Here is a 26,766-nt window from a genome sequence, read left to right on the forward strand (position 1 = left end):
GCCCTCTAGTGTCGGTCAGTGGCGTAATTCAGCAGATTTTTTTTTTTGAATCACGTGGTGTTTTGCGCTTCTGTTGCATGCGGAAGACTGACGCGAGTTTCACAACATGTGACTAACAGGAATTACACATTATGCATTACACATTGAGACGGTTTTAGAATAAGAACAGGGATTATCATCTTTTCTTAATTCATAAAACTGGTCTCCAATTTACACATTATATATTATACACATGAGACGGTTTAAAGAAGGAGAACAGGGATTATCATCCGTTTTCTTAATTCATAAAACTGGCCTCCAATTACATATTATACATGGTTTACAATAACAACAGGTATTAAAACTTCGTGTTTTAATCACTAGAAACTGTGAGCAAACAGGCGTTGAACATCTATTTACTTAAGCTGTGAGCACACCAGGCATCAGAACAGCTGTGAGCAGGACTTATCATCTGCTCATCTCCCATAAGCATTAATCAAAATAGCACTTTTATGATTTTTGCGTAGGTTTACGAAATTGGATCGCGAGGCCAATTTCTGACCAGGAGTTTACCGTTAACGTATTAATAAGGCCTATTACGACTGAAAAACTATCAGATTTACGTCTTCGTCCTAAAAGAGATCCTTCGTCTTCATTTAGTCGGTTTAAATCATGTTACATGTATCAACTGCAAAGAGTTTTGTTTCGTCTTTACAGAGACAGATGTAATGTCATGAACTGCAGTTTTAGCAGAGCTGGGCTGGCTTTGTGCCCGCCATCAGCTGGGTGAGTTCGCCTTGGCGACTTTTCTCACAATTCAAAACGCGCGTATAGCCTACAATTATTAATACCAATAATACACATTCAACTGAAACTGAATTTGCCCACAAAAATGAAGTTTGAAACTGCCCGAAATATCTCCACCAAAATGTAGCGAATATGCATCTGGGTAAATATGAATTAGCTCAAGAATATGGGGAATCTTGGGATATTAATATCTCTGACTCATGGTCATAATTCATAAGTCGCATGTACATTTATTTATTTTTTTATTATAGGAAATGCCTCGTTCTGTAACTGGTCTGACCAACCTTTAACTCGGCCAGCGAGTAGATGTAAGGTCAGTACAGTTAAGAAGGGGCATTCACAAACTCCACTAAAGTTTAGGTTCTGGCCAAGAACATTAAACTTTATTGAGTTTATTAATTAAAACTACTGAATGTAGTCTAATATTATAGAGCCTGTAGCTTTATAGATCTTTTGTTTCATTGACTTTATAAAAAGTGGGTTTTCAAACACAGAGCCAGTTAAAAGTATAAATGGGTTTATTAATAAAATGGCACACGCTAGAGATTATAAGCTACAAATATAAACGTACGTAAAATGCAAACGAGAAAACAGACACACATTTAACCGAACAAAAACATAAAACATAGCATGACGTGATCGGAATGAATGACATGAAAGAAAGAAAGAAAGAAAGAAAATAGAGGGTAACTTAAACCACAGACCTAAGACCTAGACACCTGGAACAGCTTTTATAGGAATCAATATACTTGCGAGATGTGGTACTCTTTCAGTGTGATGCTGAAAAGGGGACGCGCGTGCGCGTGTCCGGCTGGTTTGCGTCTAGCTTCTTCTTCTGGGTCGTTTCGAAAAACGATGTAAAGGCTCACTTGAATTTAACGTTACCGGAAAAGTTCAGATTCGTCTCCCGGGATGGGAGAGGCTGGAAATCTTAGTTGCAACGAACGGGAGCTACGACTCGAACATGTGTTGGTCCGAGGAGAAGGCCAGGGCCTCCTTCAGATGTTCCTTGGAGAAACGCTGCGCCGAGGAAGAGGGTCCAGAGAAGTTGGATGAGTTGAGTTGGAAGAGAGGAGAGAAGAGAAGAGAAAGCGAGATGAGGGGGTTTCTGCCTTTTAACAAACATCTGTTTACGCCTTCTCTTGGAACGACAGCGAATCAGATTGTCTTTTCTGAAGCGGGAAAATTCTCTTTGTGTGAAGAAGAAAACGCCTACTTTCACCATATGTCTTATGAGAGAAAGAATTCATATTTCTTCTTAAGATTGTACACCTGGAACAATACATCTTACTGTAATACTATGTGTGGGACTGGTTGAATTAAAACAGGGCGGTCAGACAGATACCAAGAATTACAGGTAGATATTGGACACACATAACATTATGTTCATATGCATCATTACACACAAATAAAGCTTGCTTAAACACACAATAAAATGGTCAGTATTTCCGTTATGGCATGTGAAGACACTTGAGAAACACAGGAATACATATCAAACATTTGAAGAGTTTTCTCTGAAATGTTCCATGTGTGTTAAGGTGTTGGAATGTTGGCTTGCAAAGGAGCTAGATGAGCTGCAGCTTTGGAGCCATAAAAGTTTATGACCAGGTTCGAGTTACAAGACACTATGGAGTGATTTCCTTTCAATGAATCTTCGGAATTAAAGATTTTACTCTAGCAAACCACACCTCTATTATAAATTTGTAATGAATGGTAAAATGAAATTTTACTATGTGGAAGTCCATATATGGAAATGTGCTTCAGTTGCATCTCGTGGTGGGTTTCTGGTTGAAAGTCCACGAGTGTGTGTGTGTGTGTGTGTGTGTGTGTGTGTGTGTGTGTGTGTGTCTTCTGGAATGTCACGAGGCCAGCCGAACTGGCGCTGGCAAATTGCTCCTCGTGGGGCAATTATTAACCAGTACGGACACAAGACGATGTGTCTTCCCATATGATCACTTAACGCGAGAAGCAGATGTCGTTGTGGCTACACCATCCTTCTTATGATGTAACAATGCTAAACCATTTAGTGCTTTGTAAGTAATCAGCAATATTTAAAAATGTGTTACGATGTTTAATAGGGAGCCAATGCAGGGTTGACAGAACGGGGCTAATATGGTCATACTTCCTGGTTCTGGTAAGAACTCTAGCTGCAGCATTTTGGACCAGCTGTAATTTGTTTATGAAGTGTGCAGGGCAACCACCCATAATAGCATTACAATAATCTAGCCTTGATGTCATGAACGCATGAACTAATTGTTCTGCATTTTTCATTGAGATCATATGACGTAATTTAGATATATTTTTAAGATGAAAAAATTCGGTTTTACAGATACTAGACACGTGACTTTCCAATGAAAGATTGGTATCAAGCTGACGGGGAAGATTTCAGAAGTAGACACACGCATCCAAACTTTAATCGAGGATAGTAAGCATGCAAGGGCTTTAGATACTGCTTTGGATGTGACTAGCTTAGTGAACTCTGTACATTGTTCGGTTCCGGCTGAAGTAGAGCCCGTGCCGCAGGGCAATTGGGTGACGGTGAGGCGCTGAGTCGCTGGACAAAACACCGCTCTTCCGTTCCGATTACAACTTCAAATAGATTCTCCCCACTCAGTGAAACACCCACTGAGAATCCTGTTGAATGTGCCCTAGTTATTGGCGATTCTATTACATGGAACATGAAAATAGAGCCACCAGCCACCATAGTCACATGTTTGCCGGGAGCCAGAGCGCCTGACATCAAAGCAAATTTAAAAGTGCTGGCTAATGCTAATCGTAAATTCTCTAAGATTATTATTCACGTCGGCACTCATGATGTTCGACTCTGCCAGTCGGAGATCACTAAAATGAATGTTAACCCCCTGAGGTCGGCGGTATCGCCGGCGATACCAGCTCGCTTTTTTTTTATCAGTGTAAAAGAAACTCATAAATACTCTGTTGACTTTGATTTTCCATAGGAGTTTCATACATCAATCGATTCTGTTAAATGTGTATTATTTTTGTGTATACTCACAATAAAAACAAAGTGTTGTGCTTTTTGCCAAATAAAGAAAAATAAACACGATGCGAGTTCTGCCTTCTCTCTGCCAGTGAAGTCCATTCTGAAATGCGTCCGAAAATGAACAATAACTCAGCGAATACTCAGTCAAACAGGCATACAGACACACAGGCATGAAGCTTGAATTCTCTTCTTTTAAATGAAGTAATTTATATAAAAAACAAATATTCTCATCTTGTGAAATCTGTATTAACCCTCTGGGGACCAAAAACGCGCCCGCGCGTTTTGCTCGTTTTTTTTTTTAGCAATGAAAAATAAACACAAAATGCTCTGTTAATTTTGATCTTTCATTTTCGTGTAATACATCAATCGATCCTGTTCAGTTTCTATTTTTTTTCTGTATACTCACAATACAAATAAAGTGTTTTGCTTTTTGACAAATAAAGAAAAACTAACATGATGCTATTTCTGCCTTCTCTCTGTCAGTAAACTCCCATTTGAAACGCGTTCGAAAATTATCTATAACTCCGCGAAAATTCAGTCAAACAGGCAAACAGACCCACGGGCATAAAGCTTGAGATCGCAGCTTTTAAATGAAGTAATTTATATAAAAAACAAATATTATCAGCTTCTGTAATCTGTATAAAAAGAGAGCGACTCCAGTCGAGCTCATTAGGAGCCATTCAAAAGTAATTTGACCACGCCCCGGAGAGCGCGTGCTATTCAAACGCAAATTCTGAGAACCATTTCAGTCTGTGAAACGCCCCCACATCAGCTGTAAACAAAGAGGCATAATATAGCCTACCTTATGGAGAAAATTTTCCGTGCTGATATGAGGAGCAGATCCCGCTGAGGAGTGAGGTAGGCTAAGTTATCCTTTCTCAAGTGTTAATGTGGAATAACGTTATGGAATAACGTTGTAGGCTTATGTAAACAAAAAGATGAATCGCGTTTCTATAATATGAATAGCGTTTCTGTGAGATGAATGAAGGGTACATATTTGTAAAGACTGTTTAGCCTAAATATGAATCGCGCGTCTGTGTGTGAAAGAATAAACTGCTTTTACAGTTACAGTTACTGCGTTACAGTCAGGCGAAGTATGAAAGACAACATTTTGTTGACTAGATTTGGGTACAGTTTTTACTGTAGAATATACTGTCACATCAAATAAGCTTTTCTGCTCATATATATAAAATACTATTTTGTCAAAAATAAAGTCATAGACTAAGATGTTCCAATGTTGGCTATATTCAAACTAATGAATACATATGATAAAATGTAGGCCTATAATCTTTTTTTTTTTTTTTTTACAAAGAAAGAGTACTTTTTTTGCAGAAATATTGCTGAAATTGTAATTATTGTTGTAATTGTAACCTTTTTAATAAAATAGCAAAACATATTTACAAGATAGATGTAAGCAAAATCTTAAATGGTCAATATAAGTCTTCTTCTAAATATATAGGCTATTTTGTCCTTGCATTGTGGCTCAGTCAGTGTCACACCTGAATGAATGGCTAATTATGCAGAGTCATTATGCAGAGTGGGTGGGACTGGGTAATCTAAGGTGTAAACTACTCCTCCCCCTCGCATATTGGCTTTCCAAGCAAAACCTGTTTTACACCATTTAAATCAATGTATTTTTTTTTTGTGAACGATAAAGCAAGACTATTTTCACATAATTTTGAAGCTAGAACTCCAAGAGAAAACATCCATTAGTCAAAAGTCTTGTGGGCACATATTTTGTATGAGTTTTGTGGTCTTATTTCAGCAACTTTCATTTTTATTTTTTTAAATAACCACGCATAAACATTATTCTCTTAAAAATACAAACATCTACATACATGTTGCTCGCATATTATGGTAGGCCTGTTTGTGCTATATAGAGTGAATTTACACCTTTGCCATTAACATGTTTATAAATAACTGAAAAAAGCACAAATGTCAGAGCATGTCAGAACATCTCAAGGGCCCCAAAAACAGCTTGGTCCCCAGAGGGTTAAAAGAGAGCGATTCCAGTCGAGCTCATCTCAGCTCATTACGTTTTAATCGGCCCCGCCCACGGAGAGCGCGTGCTATTCAAACGCAAATGACTGAGACGATCCCATACAAACTGTGAACGCCCACATATCAGCTCGAGAAAACACATCAAGTTTATTCAGATCAGTGTACTTGTCTACACTGTCTCGCAGCGCTGTGAGGAATAATAATAATGGAAAACGTACCTCAGAAGTGCTGGTATTTCGAGGAGCAACGGATGGAATACTGTAGTAAGTTTTTTTTCATTCTCAAGTAAATCGCGTTTCTGTGTGAATGAATGAACGGCAGAGATGCGCTGTTTACCACAACTCGCAAAAAGACAGTTTAAATTTGAATTGCGTTTCTGTGTGTGAATGAATGATCTGCTTTTAGCAAACTATTTTGCTATACTGAGTAAAAATCGACTGAAATATGTTGAAATAAAATGTATTTGTATAAGCAACGTATTAAACTGCAAATTAACATTTATATTCCTTATAATAAAAACGAAAGACCTATGTTACAGACAAATGAAAGACAACATTACGTTGATTAGTTTTGGATAGATTACACATTTTTACTGTAAAATATCTGCCACCTCAAATAAGCTTTTGTTTGCCAATTTTTGCTAATATGTTAAATATAGTATGTTTTGTCAATGTAGGCTATATTCGAAGTAATGAATCCTTAACTTTGAAATATGTATGATAAAATGTATACTTTAGTTTTTACAAAGAAAGATTACACTTCAATTGTTGTTGTAATTGTAACCTTTTTAATAAAAAAAAAATATTTACAAGGTAGATATAAGCCTTTTCTTTAAATAATTTTTATTGTGTTTTATTATTGACAAATTTGGGGAGAGGATACATATTCCAAAACTGAAAATACAGTATGAGAATTAACTGCACAATTACTAGACATGTTTTCTTTGGATATTATACAATTTGCAAGCAAAATTTGTGAGAAAAAAAAAAAAAAAAAAAAAAATTGACATGCTTCCAACTGTGAACCAATTTGGTAGAATATATATATATATATATATATATATATATATATATATATATATATATATATATATATATATATATATATATATATATATATATATATATATTGCTCTTGCATTCTTTCTTGTGGCTATAGGTGACACACCTGAATGAATGGCTCATTAACCCTCTGAGGTCTGAGCTGTTTTCTGGGCTCTGGAGGTGTTCTGACATGCTCTGACATTTGTGTTTTTTTCTGTTACTAGTGACATTTTCATGGCTAAAGTCTAATTACACTGTATTCAGCACAAACTCTGCGACAATAATATATCAGCAGCATGTATGTAAAAGTTTGTAGTTTTGAGATAATGACATTTATGCGTGGTTTGTGAAAATACAAAAAAAAAAATTCTCACTGAAATAAGGCCATGAAACCCATACTGATTATTTCTTCACAAGACTTTTGAAAATTGTATGACATAGCCTAGAATATTTGCTCCAAAACTATGTGAAAATCACCCTGACTGCTCATTCAGATAAGACAATATATCGATTTAAAATTTCTAAGACGTGTTTTGTGTGACAAAGCCATATGCGAAGAGGCGTGATCATCTCATTAATATGTAAGGCTTTAACACCTGAGAAAGACAAAGACACTCCCCTAACTGCCCTATTAGGAGCAATCAGGCCCTGTCATTCAGAGCAACCTTGCACAAAGAATGAGGAGATTTAAAAAAGAATGGCTTTTAGATTGTTTGGATTTATTTACAACACAACACAATCCAAAAATACAAATGACAAAAGAGCACATTGAAAACAATGATCCAAAGACAGAGACCTTTGTGCCATTCCTAAAAACATTGTACATACCTTTAAAAGTTGATGTTCACTTTACCATGTTCATGTACAGAGACTCATGTGAATGTTGAAGTCAGCAGGACTCAGTTGCATCTGGTCCCTGAAAGAAAAAAAAAAAGAAAAAAAATGTGAACATACTGATATCAAGAGAAACTATAGGGCTGCACGATTTTGGGAATAGATTTTAGATTTTTCTGGTTAAAATTTATTTTTTAAATTCACAGAATACACACACACACGTTTCCAACAATATATAATGAACACCAGGTTTGTTGTGCCTTGTAGGCATAGGCTACGCAGTGCTGCATAAAATAATAATAACAATAAATTAAATCTTCCAAAAGATTTCAAGAACAACTACGCTAGAGAAAAATATATTGATTATCATATGTTACTTCAAATGTTTCCATTCGTTATGATGATATGAAATGAGATAATAGTAAAAACATAAAGCCTAATGTTTGGTGCATTTTTCCTTTCAAACGCAATCGCGCTCCAAAATATGATACATTAAAACCCACAGCGCGCTCCAAAATATGATACTCAAACCCACAGCGCGCTCCAAAATATGATACATTCAAACGCCATCGCGCTCCAAAATATTAAACATTATGGTTATACATATCTATGTTTGAGCAGATATCCACAAACAGTATTTAACAGGAAACACGGGTCTAAATAGTATAATATTCACCATATATCTAGCAACAGTTCAACTGCAATGTGAAGTTTATGCAACAATACCATAAACTAATAAGTAAGAATTTCTTACCTTACATCTTTCTTGTCTTCAAATCGCGTTCTTCTTCTTCTGGGGGTAAATCCAATGTAAGCTCAGACGTGTCTTCCAAACTCGACGAAAAGCAGAGACTTGTGAAGTGTTTTGGTGTTTTGTGTTTGAGGTAACGAGGGCGTTCGCGTTCCATGTGGAGATTTGCATGTGAATCTCTTTTGCGCGAGTGGGCGTGTCAAATTAAAAAGTAATTAGCAAGCGTTTGAGATACTGGACATCCTGTTGGTTTTATACAAATTACTTAAACAGAGAATATTTGTTTTCAGTTTGAATCCGATCATTTAAAAGTACACACTTAAATGTGTATAAAGGTATATGGCTCATAAATGTGTGAGAAGTATTCGCTGAGTTTTTATTCAGTTTATAGACGTGCTCAAGAAAAAAAAGTTCACTGCGACGGAGAGGCAGAACGCACACCCTGTTTATTTTCTTTATTTTACAAAAGCACAATGTTTTGATTTGATTGTAAGTGGACACATACAAAAGTAGAAATATCACAGATTATTTTTTTATATTTCTTTTTTCTGTATAACCATAAATGACGGAGTAATTTAAGTTTATGTTGCTGCTATGTGAAAAAAATCCAGCAAAACGCGTCGGCGCGTTTCTCGACCTCAGAGGGTTAAGTATGCGGGCCCCATTGTCTCCTCAGGTGTGAACCACTACATATGCATGATGCTGTTGAATGGTTGACGCCCCTTGCGCATATTGCCTTTACAAACAAAAAGTGTTTTACAAGATTTAAATCAATGTATTGTGTTATGTGAATGATAAGGGCAGGATGATTTTCACATCATTTTGAAGAAAAAACTCTAGGCAACGACATCCATTAGTCAAAAGTCTTATTGTCACATATTTAGTATGTGTTTTGTGGCCTTATTTCAGAAACTTTAGTTTTTAGTTTTTTCAATAACCATGCATAAACATTATTCTCTCAAAAATACAAACATGTACATGCATGTTGCTCACATATTATGATAGCCCTGTTTGTGATAAATAGAGTGTAATTATACCTTTGCCATTAATATGTTTATAAGCAACTGAAAAAAGCACAAATGTCAGGGCATGTCAGAACATCTCAAGGACCCCAAAAACCACTCAGACCCCAGAGGGTTAATGTAGCAATATATAGTGTAAATGATAAATCACGTTTGAGATTGGTGCTGGCTACTGTATACAGGCCACCAGGGCACCATACAGACTTTATCAAAGAATTTGCTGACTTTCTATCAGAGTTCGTACTGACTGCAGATAAAGTACTAATTGTTGGTGATTTTAATATACATGTAGATAACGAAAAAGATGCATTGGGATTGGCATTTAAAGACATTCTTAACTCTTTTGGAGTTAGACAACACATGTCAGGACCTACTCATTGTCGTAATCATACTCTAGATCTAACATTATCACATGGAATCAATGTTGATGCCGTTGAAATTCTGCAGCAGAGCGATGACAACTCAGATCATTATTTAGTCTCATGTAAACTTAATTTAACCAAGGCTGCAAAGTCGACTGCGTGTTACAAATATGTTAGACCTATCACTTTTGCCACTAAAGATTGCTTTATTAATAATCTTCCTGATCAGTTTCATCATCTCAGCATCCCAGATAGCTTAGAAGAACTCGATATTGCGACAGAAACTTTTAACTCTCTCTTTTCCAGCACTTTAGACACAGTTGCTCCGTTGCGCTTAAAGAAAAATAGAAAGAGAAATAAAGCTTCAAGCCCAGAAATTTCCAAGCAGCACAGCAGTAATGACTTTATGAACTTCTTCACTTATAAGATTGATAATATCAGGGAGAAAATTATAACCATGCTACCGCCTACTACAGTATCGCATCAGGCAGTGCATTGTAGTCTCCCTAAGGAAAAATTTTATTCATTCATTGCTATAGAAGAGGAAGAATTCGCTAAACTTATGTATGTTAGACCCTATACCGACTAAACTACTGAAAGAGATGCTTCCAGAGGTCATAGATCCTCTTCTTAATACCATTAATTCATCTTTGTCATTAGGATACATACCAAAAACTTTTAAGCTGGCTATGATTAAACCGCTTGTTAAAAAAACACAACTTGATCGTACAGAAATAATCAATTACAGGCCGATCTCGAATCTTCCTTTTCTGTCAAAGATACTAGAAAATGTGGTATCCTCACAACTATGGGAGATATCATTAGGAAGCATGGAATTAGTTTTCACTGTTATGCTGATGATAAACAGCTCTATATTTCTTCACGCCCAAATGAAACTTACCAATTCACAAAATTAACAGAATGCATAGCTGATATAAAAAATTGGATGACTAGTAATTTCCTATTACTTAATTCTGAAAAAATAAAGATTCTAATTATTGGACAAAAACTTCCTCACGTAATAACCTAGAATACTGTCTAACACTTGATGGCTGCTCTGTCAAGTCTTCGTCGTCGGTTAAGAACCTGGGGGTGCTCTTTGATACCAATCTTTCATTTGAAAGTCACGTGTCTAGTATCTGTAAAAACACATTTTCCATCTTAAAAATCAAGCGTAGTGTTAGTTCTGGCAGGTCACGTTAGTCAAGCTCGCATCAGCTGACTCTCAGCTGATCCACATCTACCTATTCATGGATTTCCTCCGGTCCCTTTCCACAGGTGTATTAATCAAGCACAATGCAGTCTGCATTCATAATCTAGGTGCTTGATTTTATACACCTGTGGAAAGGGACCGGATGAAACCCATGAATAGGAATACGACGCCTTTCACCGTATACATATATAAGCTCCTTCAGTATTATCAGCAGCTATCGTGTTTCTCAGGAGCTAATTACCCTCCTCCATTCCTTGCTCCTCCTCTCACCCAGTCAGGATTTGGGATTCTGATTCCCCTTGAATAAGAATAAATTCTCGAATTATGTTGTATTTGAAAATCTTGAATTAATTATATATGCAAACATCCATGTTGGTTCTGTTCTGTTAGGCTCTTATCCATGCTAGGCTGCATGGATGCGCAGGGAGTTCTCGCCCAGAACGGTACCATACCGCCAATCCAAACTGTATGCTAATTGTCAATCGTATTTGATGGTAGTGGTCCTGACAGAAATATATCTAAATTAAGTCATATGCTCTCATTGACAAATGCGGAACAATTAGTTAATTCGTTCATGACATCAAGGCTAGAATATTGTAATGCTCTTATGGGTGGTTGCCCTGCACGCTTAATAAACAAATTACAGCTGGTCCAAAAAGCAGCAGCTCGAGTTCTTACCAGAACCAGGAAGTATGACCATATTAGCCCTGTTCTGTCAACACTGCATTGTCTTCCTATTAAACACTGTATAAATTAAAAAAATATTGCTGATTACTTACAAAGCACTAAATGGTTTAGCACCCCAGTACTTGAGTGAGCTCTTAACACATTATAGTCCTTCACGTCTATTAAGATCTCAAAATTCCGGCCAGCTGATAATACCTAGAATATCAAAATTGACTGCTGGCAGTAGATCCTTTTCCTATTTAGCACCAAAACTTTGGAACAGTCTTCCTAACATTGTCCGGGAAGCAGACACACTCTGTCTGTTCAAAGCTAGACTAAAAACACATCTCTTTGACCTAGCATACACATAACACATTATAGACTTCTATAATTCAATGTTAGGCTGCATAGATTAGGTCAGCCGGAACCGGGAACACTTCCGATGAATTCTGATGTACTCGTTACTGTCACGATCCACACACGGAACAGGCAAGATCCAAATGCAGTGTAAGTTCTTTTATTTAGGGTAATCCAAATCGTAGTCTTCCATGCAAAAAAGGTCAAAATCCAAAAATCAATCCAAGAACAGAAAACAAACTGGAATACAGGGAACTGAAGTGGTGTGAACAAAACAAGGACTCCGTAACACATACTAAAACAGACAGGGTTATATACACAGGGAAAACAAGCTAAACAAGATAACAAGGGGGTGTGGTTAAACTGAAACACCTGGGAAGACTAATCAACATAACGGGGAACAGTTGAACATGGGACAAGACACATGGCAGGATCACATGACAAGCAGGGAATTATATGACAGACAAGAACAAGGAACAATACACAAAACCCACAACGTGACATTACCCCCTCCCTACGGAGCGGCTACCAGACGCTCCATAAGACCAGGGCGGGACGGGAGGGACAGACCAGGGCGGGACGGGAGGGACTGGTAGAGGATCAGGGGGAGGGATGGAGGGCCAGGTCCATGGAGGGAAACCGGGACAGGGAGTGACAGTCCATCAGGCAGCCAGGGCGGAGATGACCATTCATCAGGCGGCCAGGGCGGAGACTCTCCCTCGGGCGGCCAGGGTGGAGCGGCCAGTCCATCTGGCGGCCAGGGCGGAGACTTTCCCTCGGGCGGCCAGGGCGGAGACTTTCCCTCGGGCAGCCAGGGCGGGGCCGGCAGGGCAGGGCGAGCCGCTTGGGCGGGGCCGGCAGGGCAGGGTGAGCCGCTTGGGCGGCGCGTCAGTGATGGCAGTCACCTCCGGGATGGTCTCTGTGTTAGGAGCCACCGGACAGTCAGCTGAAGAGGCCCCTCTCCTCCTTCTCCGTCTCCGGACCACCGGACTCGAGACCAACGAAACCGGGACAACCGGAACTGGGACCACCGGAACTGGGACCACCGGACTCGGGACCACCGGACTCGGGACCACCGGGACAGTCACGGAGGGAGTCTTCCTTCTCCTCCTCCGTTTCGGGACCACCGGAACTGGGACCACTGGACTCGGGATCACCGGAACTGGGACCACCGGACTCGAGACCATCGGACTCGGGACCACCGGACTCGGGACCACCGAACATTCCTGGGTGTTTCTAGGATCTTAAGTAGCGTTGAAAAATAATCAAACAATGTTCCAGTGGCCATCTCTTCAGGGGACACCAGCTCCGCGACGGCCATCTTGTCCGAAGACAGGCTCGGCAGACGTGACGTGAACAGTCTCTGGATCGGCAGACGTGACATGAACAGTCTCTGGATCGGCAGACGTGACGTGAACAGTCTCTGAATCGGCAGACGTGTTCTTCTTCCCTCTTCTCCGTCCGCGACGGCGAGATGGTGGTTCCGGTCCGTCCCTCACGAGCCCAGGGTCGAATGGGGGCCATGGTGGAGAGTGATTCTGGACCTCCACTCGACCACCTCCTGCTCTGCGACCTCCCCGGGTCCCACGAAAAATGACAAGGTGGGTTCCTTTAAAGTACTCTCTCCTCTCCAGTTCAGTGGCTGGGGAAAAAAGGCTCGAACTCACACTACTGGATCTCTGCATGACGGAGTCCTTCTGTCACGATCCACACAAGGAACAGGCAAGATCCAAATGCAGTGTAAGTTCTTTTATTTAGGGTAATCCAAATCGTAGTCTTCCATGCAAAAAAGGTCAAAATCCAAAAATCAATCCAAGAACAGAAAACAAACTGGAATACAGGGAACTGAAGTGGTGTGAACAAAACAAGGACTAAAACAGAGAGGGTTCTATACACAGGGAAAACAAGCTAAAAAAGATAACAAGGGGGTGTGGTTAAACTGAAACACCTGGGAAGACTAATCAACATAACGGGGAACAGTTGAACATGGGACAAGACACATGGCAGGATCACATGACAAGCAGGGAATTATATGACAGACAAGAACAAGGAACAAGACACAAAACCCACAACGTGACAGTTACATCATAAGAAGAATGGCGTCTACGCTATTATTAGTCTCTCTGTTTATCCCGAGGTTTACCGCAGCCCGCCGGATCCAGGGCGTATCCAGATCTGATGAAGGACCTGTGCCTGGACGCGACGACAACACAGTCCTGAAGTGTCAACTAGTCTCTCCCCTGTGAAGGCCTCCCTTACCTCCCTTTACCTCTCTACGGATAAAGCGTTGTCGGGATAATTCCGGTTTGTGTGGCTACGCGTAAGCGATAAAAATTCTGTATTATATATTTTAAGGCCAGACAAGTAGTTTGTTTAGGGTTGGTTTGTAGGGAAGGACTACACACCTGCGCACATATATTCAAACACGCATACCTACAGTATAGACTGAACTTGTAATACACATATGCACGCCATCAGCATTCTCATGGGTTCGCGTTTTTGAAAGTTTGCGCAGAAAGAACTTATGAGTTTTCTGTTAAAACGGTGTCGTGTTAGTGGCCGCTAAGTTAAACCTCTGGGGTCTGTGGTGTTTTTGTGGCCCTTGAGATGTTTTGACATGTCCTGACATTTGTGCTTATTTCAGCTACTTACAACATACCATTGGCCAACATGTAATTTTGTATTCAGCACAAACTCTGCTTCAATAATATGTGAGCAAAATGGATGTACATGTTTGCATTTTATAGAAAAAAAGGTAACACTTTATTTTGATGGTCCCTTTTGAACATGCTGTTGACTATAAATAACTTTGCAACTATATGTCAACTAACTTTAATTGGAGTATAAGAAGACTGTCTGCTAAATATCTGCAAACACTTTATTGTGATGGTCCTCCAACAGACACTCTACTGACTATAAGTAATTTTGCAACTACATGTCAACTTAATCTAACCCTAACCCTACCAGTCTATTAATACTTAACTAACACTCTAATGAGAGTTAGTAGACATGTAGGTGCAACGTTACTTATAGTCAACAGAATGTGTTAAAGTGACCATCAAAATAAAGTGAAACCGAAAAAGAAAAAAAAAATACGCGTGGTTAGTACGTTTTGGGAAAAACATTTTCACCGCAATAAGACCATTTAACACATACTGAATAGTTGTCCACAATACTTTTGACTTACTATTCTTGTAGGCTAGAATTTTTTCTACAAAATTATGTGAAAATCATTCTGACCACTCTTTCACAAACAACAATATAATGATTTTCATTTTGCATGTCAGTTTTTGTGTCAGCACTGCTGTATGCGTGGGCCATGAATATTAATGTGATTCACACCAGGGGTGTTAGGTTAGGTTAGGTATACTTTATGTATGACTAAAGACACTCCCCCAATGGCTAATGGCCCATCAAGGTGCTGTGAGGCAGCCTGAACAAAGAATGATGAACTAAGAATGATTCACTGATGAATAAAAAGTTAAAAAGAACAGCATTTATTCAAAATAGAAATCTTTCCTAACAATGGAAAGACAAAGTTATTACTATCACTTAATACATCCTTTCCAAAAAAGAAAGAAAAAAAGACCAAACTTTTGTTTTTTTATAAAATAAATATTTTTATTCAAAGAATCCTGAAAAAACTATCACAGGTTATAAAAATATATATTAAGCAGCACAACGGTTTCCAACATTGATTTAAAAATCAGTGCCGTTTTCTGTGACACACCACAGAGCTCTGTTATAAGTTGCTCCATAAACTCTTTATGGGACAAGTTACCATGTAGCTCTTTGTGCACAATGAAAGAGTTGGTGGAAGCAATGTCCAAGAAGTGTAGAAAAATCTTACTGTACCACTTCATGGTTTTGTGCTGTGTTGTGTAGTACTGTAACAGCTGATCAGACAGGTCAGCACCCCCCCATGTGTTTGTTGTATGCAGTCACAGGTGCAGGACATGGAAATGTCTTTGTCCTCCATGTATCTTGTGTTTTCACCCTCCTCTGCGCAGTGTCTCCTGTATAAGCAGGATGGATGTTTTTTGTCATTTCACACAAGAATAGGTAGGCTACTTTTATATTATGACGATGTAAACACAATTAGGCTATATTTCATCTGTAAAATATTACGTCTATGCACTTACTCAGTATGATTCTCGATCGCACTGAGAACTGAACGACACCTGCATGCTTCTGCATGTGGCCAGTCCTGGCCACATTCCACCCATTGGCCCTTACCAATCATGGCCTCCTAATAATCCCCTTACATTGAATTGGCTCTATCACTCTCTCTCCTCTCTCCACCTATAGCTGGTGTGTGGTGAGCGCACTGGCGCCGTTGTACTGTGGCTGCCGTCGCATCATCCAAGTGGATGCTGCACACTGGTGGTGGTTTGAGGAGAGATTCCCTGATATGATTGTAAAGCGCTTTGGGTGTACAGTAGTACATATGAAAGCGCTATATAAATACCTCATTCATTCATTCATTCATTCTCTGTGAGGTGCTGGAGAAGGAGAGCATGATGCAGACACATTCCTAAAAAAACAACAACAAAATAAAACTGTTAGCATACATTATTCAAAGTAAACTGATGAGCAATTGATGGTTATGGACGCACAATGTATATATTTGTTGATGGGCCATAGGACGGAGAAATATCTATTTATGAGCCATAGACCCATGGATGTAAAATGTAAAACCGCGAGTATATGTTGATGGGCCATATAGACCGCACGCATTTAGTGACGCACGCAATGAACGGATCGTTCACGAACGACACACATCACATAAGGCAGTATTGAAGCGTGTCATAGGCTAACCAAAACCGAACATTTATATAAAAATATAATGTATTTAGACAGTATCACATATTTTACCGGAGGCTGAAATATATTTGCACTAAATCACATTATACCTAAGCAGATATTCGGAAACAAGCTACATTACGCATAAGGCAGCATTTTAGCTTGATAATGTCATAAGCTAATCAAAACTGAGTGAAATATATTTAATATACAAATATGTTTAAAGAGCAATATCACATTTAAAAAAAGTTTACACTTGAGCATATAACCTACACGAATGTTAGGGATATTGTAAGGCAGAACGAAAAAACGGTACCTCTCCTTGCTTTCAAACGGATTACATAAGCTGAGAATATTAGTTTTTTATATAAATTACTTCATTTAAAAGAAGATAATCCAAGCTTCATAAAGACATATCTGTCTGTGTGAGAAGTATTCGCTGTACGGTTCATTTTCGGACGCGTTTCAGAATGGACTTCACTGACAGAGAGAAGGCAGAACTCGCATCATGTTTATTTTTCTTTATTTGGCAAAAAGCACAACACTTTGTTTGTATTGTGAGTATACACAAAACAAATACACACTTAACAGGATCGAATGATGTATAACACAAGTATGTAAGATCAAAATCAACAGAGTATTTTGAATCTCTTTTGCACTTTTAAAAGCGAGCAGATCACGCCGGCGTGATTGCCGACCTCAGGGGGTTAATAACTAATGATCGTTGCGACGGAAGTGAATCAATCAAAACTAACTTTAGTTGGACAATAACTTTATTTTCCTACTATCAATGTAAAGCCGCTTTGGAACAATCTACATTGTTAAAAGCGCTATATAAATGAAGATGACTTGAGTATCAAAGGGCACACCCAGGTTCCTAACCGACAACAAAGACTTGACTGAGCAGACATCAAGTGTTAGACAGTATTCTAGGTTATTACGTGAGAACGTTTTTTGTCCAATAATTAGAATCTCAGTTTTTTTCAGAATTAAGTAGAAGGAAATTGCTAGTCATCCAGTTTTTTATATTAGCTATGCATTCCGTTAATTTTGTGAATTATCTTGTAAATATGTTTTGCTATTTTATTAAAACGGTTACAATTACAGCAATAATTACAATTTCAACAATATTTCAAGTGTACTCTTTCTTTGTAAAAAAATTGATTATAGGCCTACATTTTATCTATGTATTCATTAGTTTGAATATAACCAACATTGGAACAGCTAACATCTTAGTTGATGACTTTATTTTTGACAAAAATAGTATTTTATATATAGAAATTGCTAAACAAAAGCTTATTTGATGTGGCAGTATATTCTACAGTAAAAACTGTACCCAAATCTAGTCAACAAAATGTTGTCTTTCATATTTCGTCTGACTGTAACGTTGTTTTCATGAAATATTAGGGCATATTGTTAATTTGCAGTTTAATACGTTGCTTATACAAATAGCCTACATTTTATTTCAACATTCAGTCGATGTTTACTTATCTCAGTATAGCAATGCAGTTTGCTAAAACATCATCATTCATTCACACACGCGATTTAAATTTAAACTGTCTTTGCCAGCTGTGGTAAACAGCACGCATCTCTGCCGTTTATTCATTCATAAACAGAAACCCACGTGAAGAAATTCACGTGAGAAGGAAAAAACTTACTAGTATTCCTCAGCTCGCTCCTCGATATACCCGCACTTCTGAGGGACATTTTCCATTAGTATTATTCCTCACAGCGCTGCAAGACGGTGTAAACAAGTAATGATCTAAATAAACTTGTGTGTTTTCTCGAGCTGATGGGGGCGTTCACAGGATTGCCTCAGCCATTTGCGTTTGAATAGCGCGCGCTCTCCGTGGGCGGGGCCGATTATAACGTAATGAGCTGAGATAAGCTCGACTGGAATCGCTCTCTTTTAATACAGATTTCACAAGATGAGAATATTTGTTTTTTATATAAATTACTTCATTTAAAAGAAGAGAATTCAAGCTTCATGCCTGTGTGTCTGTATGTCTGTTTGACTGAGTATTCGCTGAGTTATTGTTAATTTTCGGACGCGTTTCAGAATGGACTACACTGGCAGAGAGAAGGCAGAACTCGCTTCGTGTTTATTTTTCTTTATTTGGCAAAAAGCACAACACTTTGTTTTTATTGTGAGTATACACAAAAATAATACACATTTAACAGAATCGATTGATGTATGAAACTCCTATGGAAAATCAAAGTCAACAGAGTATTTATGAGTTTCTTTTACACTAATAAAAAAAAAGCGAGCTGGTATCGCCGGCGATACCGTAGACCTCAGGGGGTTAAAGACGCAAACCTACTCAACAGCAGCAGCATGGCCATAACATTTCAACATAAAAGTCCATACAAAACACAAGACAAAGAACCAGGATCATGACATAGCCCCCTCTCAAATGAGTGGCTTCCAGACGCTCCAAAAAGAGTCCAGGAGCTAGGTGGAGCAGAGGCGGGAATAAGCGGAGGGCCAGGCCCCTGAGGTAGAAGGTGGTCTGGGAACTGGTGTCCAAAGACCACCAAGGCGCTCTACCGGAGCAGGAGACCATTTCATTGGAGCTGGCACAACTACAGATCCCTATGACGGGACACACGGAGCTGAAGACCAATTCAGTAGAGTTGATGAGACTGGAGATCCCCGCAGTGAGGCAGGGAGAACTGAAGACCACCTTAACAGAGCAGATGGGACTGAAGATCCCTACAACAGAGTAGAAGACCACCCTAGCAGAGCAGACAGGACTGGAGATCCCCATGATGGAGCAGATGAGGACCACAACAGAGCAGATGGGACAGGAGATCCCCACGGTGGAGCAGATAAGTACCAGAGCAGATGGGACTAAAGATCCCCACGACGGAGCCGAAGACCACCACAGCAGAGCAGCCAGGACTGAAGATCCCCACGACGGAGCAAAAGACCACCACAGCAGAGCAGACGGGACTGAAGATCCCCACGACGGAGCAGAGGACCACCATAGCAGAGCAGATGAGACTGAAGATCCCCACGGCAGAGTAGATGAGCACCACAACAGCAGAATATTTGCAGCAGAACAGTGGATAAGGCCATCCTTAAAAATATTTTGGTTTGCAGTAACAGCAAAAAAAAAAAAGAAAAAAAGGGACGGTAGGTAGGTCTATATTTTTTTATATATATCATAAAAAAAAAAAATTGGGGTCGGGTCGGGATACATTTTTCACCTATGTCTAGGGGCTGTTTACACCAGGCCACTTCATGCGTTTTCTCAGATCGGATTCCAATCTGATTTTAATCAAAACGATTTACACCTGGTTACATAAATGTGTGTTGTTGTTTTTTGCTGATATAAATCCGATCTTCAATTCCCGCTATATGCAGATTTAATGGAGTGCACGTCACCGAAAGCAACGAGATACATTATTTTATTGATCATTAGCTAAAATTTCTGAATCAAAGCCCACAATAAGGGAAACAGCCCTGGTAAGATCATTTCGTTTCTTTACATTTAATGAAGATGATTGTGTGTTAAGCGTCTGTGACTTACTTTCACTTTGATTTGCGATAGTTTGCACGTTGATGCAGCTTCTCATCTGCGGCGAGTGTGTTGCAGTAGCGTCGTCATATCTGACTAAAACATGACATATAGCCTATAACACGCTCTCGCATGTTTATTTTTTAATAAACCATATTCAACAACATGTAAAAATGAAATCATCTTTAGAGTAAAGCTACAACCATCATTACCAAGCGCGAACCATTGACAGTGAATGAAACGAAGCGAACTTAGCTTGCAGGCTGTAGTGTGATGCGTTAACCAATGGTGTAAACATAATCATAGATGACGCGCCACAGGTTTTTATTTAAAAGAAAGAACATAGCCTAGCTTATGTTTGTATGTAGGTCTAGGCAATTTATATTCACAATACTTAATAACTAATATTATTTTATTGCATTTGTATTAGTTGTTTTAAGAGTTAAAAAAAAATCGGTCGGTCTTAACGCAAGTTTACAACCGGCAAGTCGGTCGGACTAAAAGGGAAAAAAATTATAATAATTGGGTCGGTACTAAATTGACAGGGTCGGTCGGGTTACGGCAAACAAGAATATTTTTAAGGATGGCCTAAATGACAAATGACACCCTTTTCACCATGCCGATGGCCGCTCTGTGTATGAAGGAACTGCCCGAGCCCCGCGGTTGGTGACATTCATTATGTAAACATAATAGGGGATATATTGGGTCACCAAAAACTATTGAGATCATGTACAATTATTGTGCGATTAGTCAATATATTGATTATTGCGACAGGCCTAAGTAGGGGTGCAGGAAAAAATCTATTCATATATGAATCGCGATTCTATCTTCTATTTGCATCGATTCACAAATTTCAAAAATCAATTTTCTAATGTGTTATACTTCTGTAACTTCACAGTACTACTTAAAGTTATTGACGTTAATCACAATAAGCCATGAACAAGGACTCAACGCAGTGCTCTTGCTGGTGGACACAGAACGAAATACGGGCACTCTCACATACATGCGATCTCTAATTCAGTTCTCTTTCACAGCTACACACACAATTATGTCAAAATGCACATCGTGTGGACTGTGGAGTATCCAATGTAAACAGAATATGTAATGACCTACACGAAATAAAACAAATGGGTGAAAATCAGATGTGTAACTATATCCGTGCATTCATTCTTAAAGGGACAGCAGCCAAACTGTTGTCATCCGTTTCATTAATATTAATAAAAAATAATAAAAAAAACATACTGCTTTTGACTAAATCACTTTTGTATCTTTAATATGAATCAATTTATATTTAATTCATACAGTGAAGACTATACAGTGTTTTGTTTTTACAGATGATTATTCAATTTCGGTAGTATTTCTTACTAATGTTAAATAAACCTACTGCACTTGGAAAATGTTGTTGATTTAATTTGTATATTTTTTTCTTTTGTATTTGTCCTATTGTTTGTAATTTGATGCTTTGTTCCTATTTTTAATATCAAAAATAAAATACAATTTCTTTATTACAAAAGACTGTGTGTAATGATTGTAGTCAGCTTAAAGGGCATTTGTTTTATAAATATTGGGTGACTAAAATGAGAAGACAAACCAAATAAATTTCAAGGTTCACATTTAATTCAGTAGGATTTTTTTTCTTTTAGACCTATTAAACTGTCAACTGCAATCAAATAAGAAAAGTAACACAAAACTACAATCAAATATATACACATTTTGAATCAAAATTTTGTTCAAAATCGAGAATCAATTTTAATTGAATCGTGACCTCAAGAATCGATTTTAATCGAATCGTGAGGTACCAAAAGATTCCCACCTCTCGTAAGCAGGGTATTACTGTATATAACGCTATTTTGACACTAACCAAACCAAACATAGTAAGGAAGTTCATTGACTTTTCAACTGACCTTCAAACCATGCAGCAAAAGCAAGTCACTTTTATGAGGAAGCCTGATTTCAGCCTCAGATTTGAACGCTCTGTTTTAAGGGGCGTGTCTGCTGTGAGACTGCAGTGCAAACGCCCACTGCTGTGATTGGCTGAAATGCTTGCATATGAAATAGCTAGTATTATATGAACTCTCTCGAAAACTTTACTACATTTTTACTATCACAGCTATCGAGATGAACAAATCGTGAAAAGTATCGTTACTTTAAAGAATTATATTTAAATCTATTCCATCACATGAAAGGTTGCAGCATGATGAGCACTGACTGAGCAGATGACAGACAGTCTGTTGATCGCGTGAATAAAGATCTTATCATTGCAACGCAATTTTTGCACTCTCACAAATGCTTACACCAAATCACAATGCAAACACGATGTGAATACACAGTAAGAGCTTCGTTGTGTAGTGTAACAGTGTCCAGTGTTCGAATTGTGTCAAAGCTCTTGGGGGGTCTCTTGGGGATATTTATGATAAAATATCACACTGAAGTAGGCTGATTTAAAATTAAGATTGATTTAAAATAAAAGTCAAAATTACATTTCCTGCCTAAACAGAGGCTTTACTCCCTTCAAACTTAAAGCTGCCGTCGGCAAGTCTGGCAGATTGGGTCGATTAGCCAAAATTTTGAATGTTTACAACTCTCATGCCCCTCCCCACTACCAGCGAGCACCCTCCCATCGAGGTCGTGCTCGTCAGTGCGTCACTGTGCGTGTGTACCTGATTTTCTGTGAACGCGTCCGTCTCTTCAGCATCTATCAACACCATGGACTCGGAGGTAGGCTGCCCTGGCTAATCTATCCATAGATAGCAATAACCGAGGAATTGGAAGCTTGTTAGTAGATTTTCTCTCCGCCATCACGCTTCATGCAATCTCCAGGCGAACTTCAGGCGTGGCGTGTGCATGTGATATTAACGTGCGCGAGTGAGGGGGGATCTGTGGCGTGTGCACGACCTGTGATTGACAGTCAGATCTCACACCCCCCTGCGCTGATTGGACCTGATGAAGCGGGAGCGCTGGATTTTTGCAAAACAAATAACACGCTCCAGGTGGAGTTAGAAGCTCAGGTTTTTTTCTAAAACCACCTTATTTATGTTGTTCCGTCGGATTATAGTGTCGATTACACTGAATGTGATCAAAAAAATGTTGCCGACGGCAGCTTTAAATTGTCAATGTTTCATTACATCACTGTTGGAAAACACTCTTATCATAATAATGTTTTAGCTTTATAAAGGGCATTTCTTTCCCTAATTTTTACTCTCTATACTCTTTCCCTACTCTCAGGGAACTGAGGTTATACGTTAGTAACCGAGTACGTTATTTCTTATTTAATTTTTTTGATATTGAAAATTGTTTTAATCAGGGCATTTGTCCGGTTGGGCAAGTACAATTCTCTTTCACTTGTCCCTTAAAAAACACACGCACGTGTCCCGGACAAGCGTTAATGTCGAAATTCTATTCAGATCAGTAAATTACCAAACAATCATAAAAGAAAGAAATATTATCTTACCGTCATTGTGAGGTGAAAATGAGGTTCCACTCTGCCAGACTCTCGTGAAAGTGCTTATCTATAGCACGAAATTTATTTCTCGTACCATTTATTTGCCAAAAATAGTTTTTGCGTGCATATGATACGCACTTTACATACTCCACACCCCTAATCCTACCCAAGGGGTTTAAAAAAAAAAAAAAAAAAAAACTATTTTTGGCATATAAATGGCACGATAAATAAAATGTATCTGTTTATAAATTCAACAGTCTGTAAATTCCTTCAGAAAACAGCGTGTGGCGCACTTGAGCGTCTTTTCAGACGCAAATCTAATTTGAATTACTTTCTAATGGGAGCAGCAGCGCAATACTTTGATTAATATATATATATATAAACAGTATGTATATATATATATATATATATATATATATATATTACCTAATAAATTATGTTTCTATTATTTTCGTTTTAATGAAAAACCAGGGGACCCCCCGAGGTATTTTTTTGGGGCCTTATGGGGGGTCCCTTGATGCTTATGGGGGGTCCCAGACCCCCCCAGCCCCCCCTCAATTCGAACACTGACAGTGTCATTATTTCATCACGAGTTTGGTAAGTGTCCAGATAAGCTCTCGCGGCTCGCGCTGTGCTGTTTGATTGACAGCTTGGGCGATTGGAAAGGGATCGTTCTTTGATCGCTTTCAGTTTAAAAAATATTATTTTCATAATTCTACGAGAAATTATGTGAAGTTGATCGTTTAGTCACTGATGCATAAACAGTATTGAACGATTTTAAGAGAAATATCTGAACTTGAATAATTACACAGAAATCACTGATCGCAGATCAGGCATTAGAATACACATGGTTACTTACATGTTGCTGGCAGATCCGTGTCGGGAAATTGTGATTGACTGATTTAATAAAGTTTAACCATGCTGGAATCCGAAGGAAGCTTATGCAGACTGTCTTCTTCCACAAACAGGCACTGCACAATATTTAGTAAACAGCATGTTTATTGCTTGGAAGTAGCTCGATCCGGTTTAGCAATTATCATGTCGTCCTATGTTATTTAGCATGTTTGGGCGAATCGGTGGGCGGGGCTAAACAGGCCGTGTTGAAGTAGGCGTTGATCTTCTTTTGTGGAGGCTGTGTTTTATCCTCTTTGACGTCATAGTTCCCCACTTTGAAAAACGAGTCGTTTGCTGAGCCTGATGTCTATAAAAGTTTTTATTGGACTAACAAGGTAGTTTTCAGTTCTGAAACTTATAGGATATTATTATAGTATGATGATCTCTTATATTTCAAAAGCTCAAGGAAATTTTGATTTCTCAGTTCATCACCCCTTTAATATGTTTTAACATAGGTTATGTGTTTGGATGTGCCCGTGATGGGCCCGTGATGTTGTGTGTTTTAAGCCCCATTGAAATAGCCCCCTGTGGGATTAATAAAGTTGCAAACTATAACTATATGCAAACTATATACTATAAATGTTCCAGTCTCTTAATTATATGATTTTATTATTATTACATTCATTGATTGGTGTCATGCTGCCGTGGCCCGTGACTACCCGTCCAGACTCACTATTGGCTGATTTAGAGGTTTAGAGGTGCTACCTCAGTTAGCACTTAAGTCTTAGACTTTGCTGAAAGTTGCTTTTAATTTCTTTATAAATAGCTCCTACTTTTTACAACAACAAAAAATGACACTTCAGTCAAAGCTTAAGCCTATTCTTAAGAGTATTTTTGAGAAGTTTTATACATATGGCTGCAGGACTTTTGTCAGATGCAAGTCAAGCGTTGCTAACTGTATGCCTATATTTAGCATTTACATTATTCTTTTTGCTGGTATGTTTGACTTGACATGCTTTATTTCCAAAAGACGAGCATGCGTTAGATACATAGAGGTTGATCACTTGTGTTTTATTTCTGCTGTTTTCATTGTATGTATCAATTACCATTTTATTCATTGCATTTGTTGTCTCAAGTAAACTGTTTACAACTCTGAAGTCATGTCTGAAGCCAGTTTTCATCTCAATCATAATCGGTCATGTTTCTTGTCTCTTTCTGCCCCTACAGCCATTGAAACTCAGAGCACCAGTTCTGAGGAGTTGGTCCCCAGCCCTCCTTCACCTCTACTCCCTCCTCGTGTCTACAAACCCTGCTTTGTCTGCCAGGACAAGTCCTCGGGGTACCACTATGGTGTCAGTGCTTGTGAAGGCTGCAAGGTAAATATGCTATTCAATACCAAATGGAACCCATTCAATAAATATTTAGGTTTTCACGCCTGCACATTCTGCTACCCTGGCCCCAGGTCTGCCCACTAAACAAACTAAGGTTCAAACCCATTTGTGTTAAATTATTTACACTGAGTGCTGTAGAGCTTCAGCCTAAGCTAAATTATCTTGTTTAATGCTGTCTGAAAGTCTGATTGTGGAGTAATGCAGGTCTCACAGGTTCTTGCAGGATATCTCAACATGAATACACTCTTATGCCATGCTAACACTATCAGTGTTTATGGGATTGACGACCGCATTTTCTTCAAAATGTCCTGTCCACACAACAGCCTACATTTGCGGCACAAATTTTATACCCGAGTGAGAGCAGAGCATTTGAGTTTCACACAGACCACAAAACTGATGAGAGCAGCTCCAGTGAATGACAAAGACTGGATCTAAAACCTTCAGATGACACACAGCTCATATGCACTATTTCTTTTCATTGGTGGCCAATCAGAATTTAGTGAGGGTCTGTGCCATGTAGATCCGCCCCTGGATATTATTAGCTGAAAGTAACGACACAGTGTGAAAGCAGAGGCCGGCAATCACACATGCGAAAACAGGCAGAAATATTTGCGTGCTTTCAAGGTGAGAATTGCGGGGAGTTGAATCTTTGTGAATATGTATCTTCATATTTACTTGTAAATATTAATATACAATTAAATAGCTCTGATTTTAAAGTTTCATTTGGATGCCACAAACC

At 38.7% G+C, this 26,766-nt stretch overlaps 1 protein-coding gene across 2 annotated transcripts in view; it reads left to right on the top strand.

Moving 5' to 3' along the window:
• Nucleotides 1-26,766, top strand: part of LOC309511499 (retinoic acid receptor beta-like) — a 327,730-nt gene that overhangs the window by 32,674 nt on the left and 268,290 nt on the right. The window contains exon 2 of one of the 2 annotated variants that reach the window (XM_082186743.1): nucleotides 25,864-26,012. In XM_082186743.1, the coding sequence (XP_082042869.1) occupies nucleotides 25,864-26,012 (149 nt within the window). Of the gene's footprint in view, nucleotides 1-25,863; nucleotides 26,013-26,766 lie in introns of those variants that run through there. The other variant, XM_082186744.1, reaches the window with a different exon arrangement.

The sequence above is a fragment of the Leuciscus leuciscus genome (genome assembly GCF_965113295.1).
Source record: "Leuciscus leuciscus genome assembly, chromosome: 12".
NCBI lineage: Eukaryota > Metazoa > Chordata > Actinopteri > Cypriniformes > Leuciscidae > Leuciscus > Leuciscus leuciscus.